The sequence below is a fragment of the Brassica rapa genome, chromosome A02, assembly GCF_000309985.2.
Source record: "Brassica rapa cultivar Chiifu-401-42 chromosome A02, CAAS_Brap_v3.01, whole genome shotgun sequence".
NCBI lineage: Eukaryota > Viridiplantae > Streptophyta > Magnoliopsida > Brassicales > Brassicaceae > Brassica > Brassica rapa.
The window spans coordinates 15,132,609-15,145,440 of record NC_024796.2 but is presented as its reverse complement, the minus strand read 5'-3'; the positions used below and the strand labels follow the sequence as shown (position 1 = coordinate 15,145,440).

At 33.9% G+C, this 12,832-nt stretch overlaps 1 protein-coding gene across 2 annotated transcripts; it reads left to right on the top strand.

Moving 5' to 3' along the window:
- The first annotated feature begins 6,183 nt into the window (after nucleotides 1–6,183).
- LOC103853188 (myb family transcription factor APL) lies at nucleotides 6,184–9,432 on the top strand. 2 transcript variants are annotated; one of them, XM_009130107.3, is made up of 6 exons: nucleotides 6,184–7,778; nucleotides 7,853–7,929; nucleotides 8,051–8,117; nucleotides 8,259–8,325; nucleotides 8,411–8,453; nucleotides 8,554–9,432. In XM_009130107.3, the coding sequence occupies exons 1-6, from the start codon at nucleotides 7,604–7,606 to the stop codon at nucleotides 9,157–9,159; spliced, it is 1,035 nt and encodes a 344-aa protein (XP_009128355.2). In that variant the 5' UTR covers nucleotides 6,184–7,603; the 3' UTR covers nucleotides 9,160–9,432. The 2 variants fall into 2 exon arrangements, with proteins under 2 accessions (XP_009128355.2, XP_009128352.2); XM_009130104.3 differs by having other exon boundaries at nucleotides 6,204–7,778; nucleotides 8,548–9,432.
- Nucleotides 9,433–12,832: the final 3,400 nt, after the last annotated feature.

Genomic DNA, 12,832 nt, shown 5'->3' with positions numbered 1-12,832 from the left:
CCAACAACAAAAAACGTGAAAGAAAAAAAATGGCTGGCTCTGGGACTATTTACGAGTTGCGGAATTGGATGTATATGCATAGAGATGCTAACGGGAGAGTGACGAAAGAATACCTTGCGGGGCTGGAGACATTTATGCACCAAGCAGATTCAACACCGCTCGCCCAAGAAAGTGGTAAGATGTTCTGTCCTTGTCGGAAATGCAACAATTCGAAATTGGCAAACCGTGAAAATGTTTGGAAGCATTTAATAAATAGAGGTTTCACGCCAAATTACTATATCTGGTTTCAACATGGGGAAGGTTATAATTATGATCAGAATGAAGCTAGTAGTAGTAATAGCAATTTTCAGGAAGAACCGGTTAATCATCATTTGCATAATGAACATAGTTACCATCAGGAGGAGATGGTAGATTATGATAGGGTTCATGATATGGTAGCTGATGCATTCGTAGCTCATGATGAAGATGAAGAACCTAATATAGATGCAAAAAAGTTTTACGGAATGTTAAACGCGGCGAATCAACCACTTTACAGTGGTTGTAGAGAAGGTCTCTCTAAATTGTCGTTGGCTGCTAGAATGATGAATATTAAAACTGATCACAATCTACCTGAAAGTTGCATGAACGAATGGGCGGACTTGTTTAAAGAGTATTTGCCGGAAGACAATGTGTCTGCTGATTCTTATTATGAGATTCAGAAATTAGTTTATAGTCTTGGGTTGCCTTCGGAGATGATAGATGTCTGCATCGACAACTGCATGATCTATTGGGGAGATGATGAGAAGCTAGAAGTATGTCGATTCTGCAAGAAGCCACGATTCAAGCCGCAAGGACGGGGACGTAATAGGATACCGTACCAAAGGATGTGGTACCTACCAATTACAGACAGATTGAAAAGATTGTATCAATCAGAGCAGACTGCTGCAAAGATGAGATGGCATGCCGAGCATACTCAGACGGATGGTGAGATGACTCATCCATCAGATGCAAGAGCCTGGAAACATTTCAACAAAGTACATCCGGATTTTGCTAGCAATAGCCGGAATGTGTATCTCGGATTATGCACAGATGGATTTAGTCCGTTCGGAATGTCAGGGAGACAATATTCATTGTGGCCAGTCTTTCTTACGCCATACAACCTGCCACCGGAGATGTGCATGCAACGGGAGTTGCTATTCTTGACGATATTGATACCTGGTCCGAACCATCCAAAAAGGTCCCTGGATGTTTTCCTACAACCACTGATAAAAGAATTGAAGGATTTGTGGTCAACAGGGGTGAGGACGTATGATTGTTCAACGAAGACGAATTTTACGATGCGAGCTATGCTTTTGTGGACCATAAGTGACTTTCCTGCATATGGGATGTTGTCTGGATGGACTACACATGGGAGATTAGCTTGTCCATATTGTAATGGAACGACAGATGCGTTTCAACTGAAGAATGGTAGGAAGACAAGTTGGTTTGATTGTCATCGTCGATTTCTTCCCATTGGCCATCCTTACCGAAGAAACAAGAATTTGTTTAGGCACAAAAGGGTTGTGAGAGACACTTCTCCACCATATCTAACTGGAGAACAAATTGAAGCACAAATCGACTACTACGGAGCTAACGAAACAGTTCGTTGGGGTGGTAATTGGCATGTCCCTCGTAATATGCCTGATTCTTACGGTATTCATCACAACTGGCACAAGAAGAGTATATTTTGGGAGTTGCCATATTGGAAGGATCTTCTTCTGCGCCACAACCTCGATGTGATGCATATAGAGAAGAATTTCTTTGAGAACATCATGAATACAATATTGAATGTCCCAGGGAAGACAAAAGACAACATAAAATCGAGGTTGGACTTTCCGGATATTTGCTCAAGAAGCGAGTTACATATTAAAAGCAATGGACAAGTTCCCGTTCCGATATTCAGACTGTCTTCAGAAAAAAAGTCGGTGTTGTTCAACTGGGTGGCATCAGAAGTGAAGTTCCCCGATGGGTATGTTTCAAATCTCTCTAGATGTGTTGAAAAGGGTCAAAAGTTCTCTGGGATGAAGAGTCATGATTGTCATGTCTTTATGCAACGACTACTGCCCTTTGCATTTGCGGAGCTACTTCCAACAAACGTACATGAAGCACTTGCAGGTTCGTAGTGTTTTATATCACAATAATTTTATAACGGTCTAGTTTGCAAAATAATATACGACTAACAATGTGTTTAATTGTTTTTGGAATATAAAAGGCATTGGAGCATTTTTCAGGGATCTGAGCACACGCACTCTTAAAGAAGAAGTTGTAGAACAGCTTCAGGAGAACATTCCCATCTTATTGTGCAACTTGGAGAAGATATTTCCTCCTGGATTTTTTGACGTCATGGAGCATCTAGCTGTCCACCTCCCATATGAAGCATTGCTTCGTGGACCTGTACATTACGGATGGATGTATCAGTCTGAGCGAGCCATGAAATATTTGAAGGGAAAAGCAAAGAACCTCGCCAAAGTTGAAGGTTCTATAATTGCTGGAAGTTTGACGGAAGAAGTTTCTCACTTAACATCGTACTACTTTGCGTCAAAAGTACGTACCCGTAGAAGAGCTCCAAGAAGATATGATGATGGTGGAGTTGCGCCAACATATGCAGTTGCTGGTGTTCCAGAAACTGAGAGGGTGAGGAAGAAGTTTGAAGCGAAGGCGAAAGTTCGCTTGTTGGACACGGTCTCCAACTGGAAGGGTGACTGGATCGTGAAGGGGTATGAGCGTGGCAAACCCGCTGAGTTCACCACGGGTGTCTGGGATGGCCTCATCCGATATTGGCGTCTTCCTGATTCCATTAGAATCGCCCAGTCTTGCTCTAACTCCCGTAACACAGTCGATGAGCACGGGAACGGGCCGATGCTTCACACTACGGGCCAAAAACCCCACGCTGGTGTCCGTTTAGAAATGGTAATTAAAAATTTAATTATATTAAATTTTTAGTATATTTTTATATATATTCTAATTAACAACTTTCTTAAATGTTTTTTTAGGCCAAAGAGACGGGAGAATTCCCGTCTCTTATGCAACTTTACGAGAGGACCCACAAGAACAAGGCGGGCCGATTTATAGATGGCAAGCCCGAGCAAATCTACAACGATTTGGCTGCTCGGGTTGAAGAACGCCAGACCCAGCTGACCCAACAGTCCACCGATGGATTACCCGTCACCTTATCCACACCTGAAGTGGATAAGCTTTACGAGGAGGTAAATTTTCTAAAATTTTAATTTTTTTAAATATTCATTTAATTTAACTTTAAATTTTTACTAACAAAATTTATTTTTTGTTTTTAAGGTTGTCCCTAAAAAAAAGGGACGGACGTTGGGGATTGGTTCCGTCAACGATGTTCCGAGAGCGACATCGTCTTATGTTCAGCGACGGGATGATGAAGTCTCTCAGCTGCGTAGGGAGTCCGAAGAGCTGCGTAGAGAGTCTACTCAGCTGCGTAGAGATTCTACTCAGCTGCGATCTCCTATGGGTGGACTCGAGGGCTTCTTGGACGTTGTAGCGGCCACAAATCCGGAATGGGCGACTTTGTTGAGGACCATGCGACAACAAAATCCTATCCCAGGCCAGTCACCGACCGACGACTCACATGCCGAGGCGGATGTTCAGGCGAGGAGTGATGAATTCTACGAGGCGATTAATTAACGACCACCCAAGTTCTTTTTAATTTCGGTTCTTGTATTATGAATTCAAAACTTATTTATATATAAAATATTTTGGTTTTGATTTTTTTAGAATTTTAATTTTATTAATAATTTAAATAATTTAAATTATATTTATAATTATAATTTTTTATATTTCTATAAAATAATGAAACGAAGTAAATTCGTAACTAATTTTGCGGCTTCTTTACGTGGAAGCTTAACGTGGTTTTTACGAGGAAACATTTACAAAGAAATAACGTGGAAATCTATCAAGGTTTTTACGTTTTCTTTACGTGGAAAGCTGTCAAGGTATTTACGTTAATTTTACGAGTATTTATTTACGTGGGTTTTACGAGGAAAGTTTTTCGTGGTAATTACGAGGAAACTTAGCGACGTCCTTACGAGGAATCTTTACGTGGTTTTTACGAGGAAAATTAGCGACGTCCTTACGAGGAATCTTTACGTGGTCTTTACGACGAAATATCCTCCTTCGCTTTTACGACGAAATTATTTCCTCGCTAACTTACGACGAATTAGCGAGGATATATGCGTTACGACAAACGTATAACGACGAAACGGGTTTCCTCGCTAATTCGTCGTAACACTGCTTTTACGACGAATTAGCGAGGAAAACTGCCCTCGTAAAACTTGTGTTTTCTTGTAGTGATCGGTTCAGTTTGTTTTTTAATCTGGATATAATTCTCATGCCTAAAAGAAACTTACGTAAAAGTGTATTATAATATAATCAAAAAACCCGCGCTTTCTAAACGCGGGTCAAAATCTAGTTAATTAACTTAAAATTTTGGGATCAGTTATGTTTCAAATTAGCGTTGGAATAATGGTTCGATGCCAAACTTGGGACTTTATTTTATTTTTATTTTTTTGACAACAAAACATAACAATCTTGGGAATTTATTTTATTGGGGAAAAAGATAAGGGTGGAAGGAATATATTCATTTCGAAGAAGAAATTCCAAAGCACCATAAAAAGATGCTTGAAGTTCAAGCAACCATGGACTCTATTATTATAAACCAGCTTACTTTATTGCCATTAATTTATTTATTCTTCAGTCGACTAGTTAAATTATTTCTTCTTTAAGTTCTTGGTTTCCTTCAGCAACAATTAGCTAAAAGTTAAACATTAGCTTTACTTGGTTTAAAACTTTGCAGGCAAAATAAAATTTCGCTTAAATTCATTATCAAAAGTATTAATAATTAAGAAAATTAAGAACTTAAATGACCTTATAAGGCCGTCTAATTTGCTAAGCTAATGCTATAATATACCTAAAATATATATCACTACACTACAAACAAGCTTTGTAAGAAACGTTATAATGATTGCCAAACAAAATAAAACACGATTATTATTGCATGAAAAGATTATGAAAATCTGTTAAACATAAAACACATTTGCGTAAACCATGTAAAAACGTGGCTGGCCAAGTTTATACGGTTGGCATCTATCGCGGGAGTTCTATTTTCGTTTTTTAATATTGTTGGCGCAATACGAATCTATCTTTATTCATCAAAGAGGCGAAGAATTGATTCCAATTCTCTTGCAATTTGAACTTTGATTTATTATTTAATTGTAAAAGTTAATAGCATTTTCCTATTTTATATCCTACCTTGAATTGTGTACGACGATTAACTCATTACAAACAATTCGTTTAATAGCAAATATCTAAATTTTCTGGCGAAGAAAGACACTGCTTCTTTGACGTAAAAACATTGTTTCTAATTCAAGCAATTTATATATGGAAAATGTATTACCATGTATAGTTTCACAATCGTCATTCCTACAAAAGCCAAAAAGGGTTATAGCCCCAGCAAGCTTTAACCCCCAAAAATAAAAAATGAAGAAAATAAGATAAAATATATGGTAAAAATAAAATAAAGAATAAAAGAGCTTTAATAAGTAGAAGAATAGGTCCCCAACAGTAACACTATCTTTACACATTGATGCATAATTCTCCACATATCACTAAACCATGTATATGCACAACTTAAAGTTTTGGTTCCATATTCTTATGTTGTTTTTAACTCCATATTCCTTCACTAAATATTGGCTACATTGAACATTTTCATGCTTTCCCTTCATATTTAAAACAAAACCTATAATATACTTTTTTTTTTGGCATCCACTTATACTAAATTTTAATTTTTGATTTAGTGCAAATTTTATATTCTTATATCATATGCTCTCTTTTGTGTGCATATCAGTCTTAGCCATATTCATTGACTTATTCTTGTTCTATATAAACATGCCTTGGGACCTCCCACTCATATATGCATGATAGAAAATTTGATAAATATTAGGTTGATCAATTAACACACATGTGTTTAAAATGACCATTCATTCAAAAAAATTAAAAATATAAATTATATGAATAAAGGGCTGACTATATGAGTTATGATTAATGCAATTGAACTTTATCTAAAGAGATGCATATATATATATATATATATATATATATATATATATATATATATATATATATATATGTATCTATGTTTATACGTATATACATTAGTATTGTATGTAGAAACAATTCATCATCATTTTGTAAACAAGGTAGTTTTGTAGATTCTAAATGGAATCAATAATAACAAGGCTGATTTCCACGCTGTAGTGTCCGTGGTAGAAGTTCAATATTCTACGTTTGTAAACACGTATGTGTCGTCGACAAAAAAAACACATATGTGTCTTATTGGTTAATTTTTTTCATATGTAAACCATGGGTTTTAATTAATCAATCTAATAGCGTTTTGTTTTAATTAACAAAAAAAAAAAAATACCGGTTTTGGATTGTAGCTGTTATTATATTTTTTTCTTACAAAATATTTGGTCCATTAGCTTATAAGAACGAACTCATCATTGCTTAGAATTGTATATTCAGCTCATAATTAGCCAAAAAGGTTTACCCTACCATAAATGATAAATCCAGTTTTGTGAGTTTTTTTTCTTTTGATATTTGTATATGTATGTGTCCCGATTATATATTGCAATATGTATAACGATGTAGACATGCTATATAAGTCTAATATACGACTATCCCTCGTGCGGTCTTATTGAAAAGAATATATATAACTTTAATATATTCACCTTTGAAAAAGGTTTATATTCTCGTTTCATCTCATTATCTTCGAAATTATTTTAAATTTTATTACAATTCTTAAATACTTTTATAAATTCAAATCGAGCAAAAAATCATTTAAAAGTATAATAAATATGGTTTTAATTAAATACTAGTAGATATTTAATACCTTAATTAAATTATATAGAACTTTAAGATATGTATTTCAGAAGATTTAATCGTTTATATGAGAAATTGAAAAAGCTCATATATATTTAACATTGTAAGAATCAGTGCATATATATACTAAATACACCAACCTATTTTATGTATGTGTATTTAGCTAACTCGTATAGGATCTCCTCCCACATGTTAAAACTTACCTTTTCCAAAAAAAAAATCAATATATGAATATATTTTGAGTATACAGATTCTTATAATTTTAAACTTATTGTATAATTAATATGTAAAGTAATTTTGAGACAGACATGAATTACTTCATGTATACGTATAGCATTCATTTTATATTAAAAGTAATCCAAAGGTATTCAAGCTGAGAGGTCTAAACAAAACAATTGAAAAGATAGCGACAGTATCTTTTCACAAAGGAACGTCTGCGTACTAGTCTCAACCTTTATCCTCACTTAGTAACGATAAAACAATATTATATTTATAACCAAATTCGAATTTATTTAATTCACAAACAAAATAAAAAGAAGACGAGAGAAAGAGCAAAAAGCCGTCATCTGATCTCTTCAAAAACGCATCGTATTCTCTCACATTTTTGCATCACATTCGTTTCCTTGAATCCCTCTGTTAGAGAGAGAGAGAGAGAGAAAAAAAAGAGAGTAATAGAGAGAGAATGTTCCATGCTAAGAAACCTTCAAGTATGAATGGTTCATATGAGAACAGAGCTATGTGCGTTCAAGGCGATTCAGGCCTCGTCCTCACCACTGACCCTAAACCGCGTTTGCGTTGGACCGTCGAACTCCACGAGCGTTTCGTTGATGCCGTCGCTCAGCTCGGCGGCCCGGACAGTATGCACACACATAAATCTATATAGTTACTTGATCAATTTTAACAAATATTAATCGTTTTTTTTAATTTACAGAAGCGACACCAAAGACGATTATGAGAGTTATGGGTGTGAAGGGTCTTACTCTTTACCACCTTAAGAGCCATCTTCAGGTATGTGCACAAATATATAAATTAGGGTTTTCTTTTTATCTTCTCTTTGTCTTTGTTTTCTTTTCATTTAGTATATAATTACTATAGTAATATTAATAATCATCTGAATATATGGGTGCAGAAATTTAGGCTTGGAAAGCAGCCGCACAAGGAGTACGGAGATCATTCCACAAAGGAAGGTTCAAGAGGTGACCTCTCTTCCTCTCTCTCATATTAGGGTTCTAGAGATTATAGTAAAATGTGTATATATATATATATATATGTTTTATATTTCTGTTTATATATGTTTTTGGCCCATTTTTTCTCAACAACAAATATTTACCGTGTAGCTTCTGCCATGGATATTCAGCGCAACGTAGCTTCTTCTTCTGGCATGATGAGTCGCAACATGAATGAGTATATCCTCTCTTCTCATTAATTTTGCCTACTTTAGTTTCCTATTTGTATTATCAGAAACTTACACTTTAGTTTATATAACCAGGATGCAAATGGAAGTACAGAGAAGGTTGCATGAACAGCTGGAGGTGATTAATTTATTGATATTTTATGATATTTAACTCTTATAAAACATAATTTTGATCTATATATAAAATATATATTGCATTTAAATGTTTTTAGGTGCAGAGACATTTGCAGTTGAGGATTGAAGCACAAGGAAAGTACATGCAGTCTATATTGGAGAGAGCTTGCCAAACCCTAGCCGGTGAGAACATGGCAGCCGCCTCCGGCGGAGGGTTCAAGGGCAATTTGGGAAGCTCGAGTCTTTCCGCAGCTATGGGTCCACATCCTCTTAGTTTCCCGCCATTTCAGGACCTAAACATCTATGGAAACACAACCGATCAAGTCCTCGACCATCATAACTTCCATAATCAGAACATAGAGAATCATTACACGGCCAACAATGCTGCAGACACCAACATTTACTTGGGGAAGAAGCGACCAAACCCTAGTTTTGGTAACGATATAAGGAAAGAACTCTTAATGTGGTCTAATCAAGATCATGAACCGATCGATGATGAGCATCGGATTCAGATACAAATGGCTACACATGTCTCCACGGATTTGGATTCTTTGTCAGAAATTTACGATAGGAAACCGGGTTTATCAGGTGATGAAGGAAACGATTGTGGGAAATTATTGGAAAGGTCATCGCCTCGAAGATCACCATTGAGCCCTATGATGAACCCTAATGCTGGGTTAGTACAAGGAAGGAACTCACCATTTGAGTGATACAATAATTTATTATAATATATGTGATGCATGAGAACGTGAGAACAAGATATATTTTGTTCATTATGAGCTTGACTTAGGGTTTAGATATGAGACAAACAAAAAAAATTACAAAGATTGTTATGTTTACTGGATCAATTTTGCTCGTGTTCAATTTGTACTGAAACTATATAAATCATTGTTATTGCTATAATATTTAGGATATTATGTACTTGTTCATTTGTTCAGTACTATGATTTCTTTTTTGGTAATCCAAAATTTATTTGTCGTGTTGGTGAACTATTTTTACTATTATATTTTCTCAAAAAAAAAAAACTATTTTTACTATTATATGTTTGATAGTAGTTTGTTTTTGATGTTTGAAAATAATTCCGTGATTTTATTTTACATATTTTTGTACGATTTACAAAAGTTTAAATATATATATTCAACCAGTATATGTATATCACATGTAATATGCCTTAACCAGTATATATATATACCCCATGCAGGACCGTAACATTTGTAGGAAAAATAATTAACACTTATGGGTACCGAATAGAGATCGCTCATGTTTCAAGGCATGTACGATATTTTAAAGCTTTTGAAGGGCCCTTTGCTTTTTCATGAGTTAGTTATTTCTATCTCAAGTTAGTTTTGTACTTTGATGCCCTATATATGATTACGCTAAAATGGGATATCTGCATCGGGAAACTAAAATTCAAACCACACTTAAAATTAAAGTATGGTAAAAAAAACTAATGAGTAAATAAGAAAAAGAAGGACAGAGATAGTTTTTTTTTTCTTTTTTAGGGTCAAGGACAGAGATAGTTACAATGATGATGATCCCCATCAAAGCAAAAGGTTTTTAGGGTTTTGGGAAATCCACATGCAAACAGCAAGAAAAGCTGTACACTTTGATTCAAATGTATATAGTCACTTGATTTCATACGTCTAAGTAAGTAAGTATGGATGTGTAGAGATTGATAGCTACAACATCCTTTCCAAAAGAAAGGAAACAAAAGAACTTGTCATAAGAAACTAACCGACACTGAGTATCTATCTTTCCTTCCGTAGTTATCTTTGTTCTTTATTCTTTTCTTTCTTTCTTTTTTCTTCATATGACCACCAATAAGTTCAAATATTAGTACATTCGGTCTTAAGTCTTAAACTTTTAATTAATTAAAGTGTTTGTAAATCAAAAGTTTTGCCTTGATAACGACTGACATTTGTTTAATTACTCGATAAACGCATCTAATTAGTCACAACAAAATTCAAATTACGGCTCATTATGTACTATTATATATACTGATTGGCTTTGTTGGTTATATAGAGATAGAAAAATATAAAGATCTGGTCATCACTGGCATCTAAAAGAGAAAGCTCTCTCAGTCTCTTCTCTCTTTAAAAGCTGAGAAAACAAAAGGCAAAAAGAGAAGGATTGAAGGAGAAGCATATACAGATAGAGATATAAACGCACTCCCATGTGTGCACTTCTCGAGGAAGCTTCTCTTCTCCTTTTACCTAGCCCCACACCTCTCTCTAATTACGTTCCTCTGTTATCCTATTTATCAAATCTATTTAATGAGATTAAGAAAATCAATTTGCATGTCATTAATTAATCCAGACATTTTATACTATACTCTATCCATGCATTTCTTCCAGATAGATTTTTTTGTACCACAACAAATTATTAAATTAATACAACTCTATATTTTTATTTTTTTAGTCGAGTGATAATTAACATGACCTTTTGTAATTTCCAATATATGGATTAATACTCAGGAGACGGGAAATGCCATGGCGAATTAATAAAAATTAAATGAAATATCAAATAATTTCGTTTGATTATTGTTTCTGAAACGCGTGCTATATCAACACTATAAAGAATGATTATATATGTATATATTTATAAACGTAATATAATAGTAGTATATAGTGTTTTTAGCGTTGAGTTAGTTGTTATGGTTCGATAAGCAACGTCGGTTGAAGATGCATTATATAAAATAGGCATGGGAATTTTAGATATCAATTCAGTTTGGTTTATTTCGGTTATTTAGCTCTTGAGATATACCATGTGTTATTTAGGAAATTTAATTTGGTTTTGATTTGGTTATCTAGGTTTTCGTTTCGGGATTCAATTATTTCAGTTTTCGTTTTGGATACCGAAGTTGAGAATCAGTAATATCTCTAAAATAATTTTGGGTATAATTTAGTTTCGGTTCAGTTTTAGCTTTTCAGTTAGTTTGGGTTAAAAATCGAATAATTCAAATTTTTAATCAAATATCAATTTGAATTTTCGGATAAAAAAATCAGATACTTCAGATAATTTTTTAAAAAATATTTAGAATAAAAAGTATCTGGTTAATTTGATTTCTTTGGGTGATTCAATTTATAAATATTATTTTATAAATATGTAAAATATTTTAAAACTAAATATAATTAATATTTATAAGTACGTAACCTATATTATATAAATTTTGGTAATCATTAAGTATGATTTTTGCTTTTCAGTTCTCAAAATATATGATCTGTTTGGATCATAGTATGAACTGAACCTCATTTTTCTGTTTGGTTTGGTTCTTCAATTACATATAAATACGCCTATGCCTAATATAAAACATAGATCTGAAATGACGATGTCAATATGATGCATGTACAGTGAATATTCAGTCACAATACCAACCATAAGTTAAATATTACAAGTATTCAGTGCTTTAAGTATTTATCCATCTCACTGTGCATCTCTTTCGCGTTTCACATGCCTAAACGTGCATGTTGATCGTGGCTTTACTTCTATTGCATAATTTTAAATAAATAATACCATTAGTAACAAAAGTTAATGTTTGTACGCATATCATATGCTAATTATTATGGTTGTTAAGCAAACTAAAGTACTCATAATAAATAAATAAAAGTAATAAAGGTAACGGTCTCATGGATGGTCTATGCACATTTTCCCATGCAAGTTAAATAACAATCATCTGTAGGCACCTCGCCACCTCATTACGTACGATCTGGGCCTTGGATTCCATTTTCTCCCCCCCCTTCTTCTTCTTTTTTTTTTCCTAAAAGGAGAATATATATTGTATTATAAAAGACAATAGAACCCCAGTGAATATATAAATAAATAATATAACATATAACATAATTCGTGTTTGAATATCCATTTCATTTCAACAAAAACTATAAACATTTAGTGACAAAAATGAAAATTATAATGTATATTAACTCTTTAAGATTTGAGGATCAAACTAAACGTTTCATCCTAGTATATCCGGTCGTCTTTCAAACTTTCAACACAAGGTGGTAGGTCACTAGTGAGCATGGTGGTGAACGGTAGATGAAGATGGTTAGCCTTATAAGCCAAAAATTTATCGTCACTATTCACTTTGATAGTCACTTTCTGTATTTGCTATTTCTCTTTTCCATAATAACTTGGATCAAATGCTGGTATAGGACAAAGGGGATAAAAAAATCTAAAATGGACCTCTTCTATTTTAATTAAAAAATATATTAAAAATAAATAAAAAATGGGGGTAAAAGACCATAAGACCTTAAAAGATTAAACATATTTACTAGTTTGTGTCATGACTATTCTATTCAGATTTGACCCGGATCCAGACCCAAAATCCGACCCAATCTAACCCTAATCTCCTTCTTCTTTCTCTTCTTCTTCTCCATTAATATTCTT

Coding starts and splice junctions, on each gene's coding strand:
- LOC103853188 (XM_009130104.3), top strand. CDS start 7,604: ATGTTCCATGCTAAGAAACCTTCAAGTATGAATGGTTCATATGAGAAC. Junction 8,118..8,258: donor CACAAAGGAAGGTTCAAGAG/GTGACCTCTCTT, acceptor TTTACCGTGTAG/CTTCTGCCATGGATATTCAG. Junction 8,454..8,547: donor GGTTGCATGAACAGCTGGAG/GTGATTAATTTA, acceptor AAATGTTTTTAG/GTGCAGAGACATTTGCAGTT.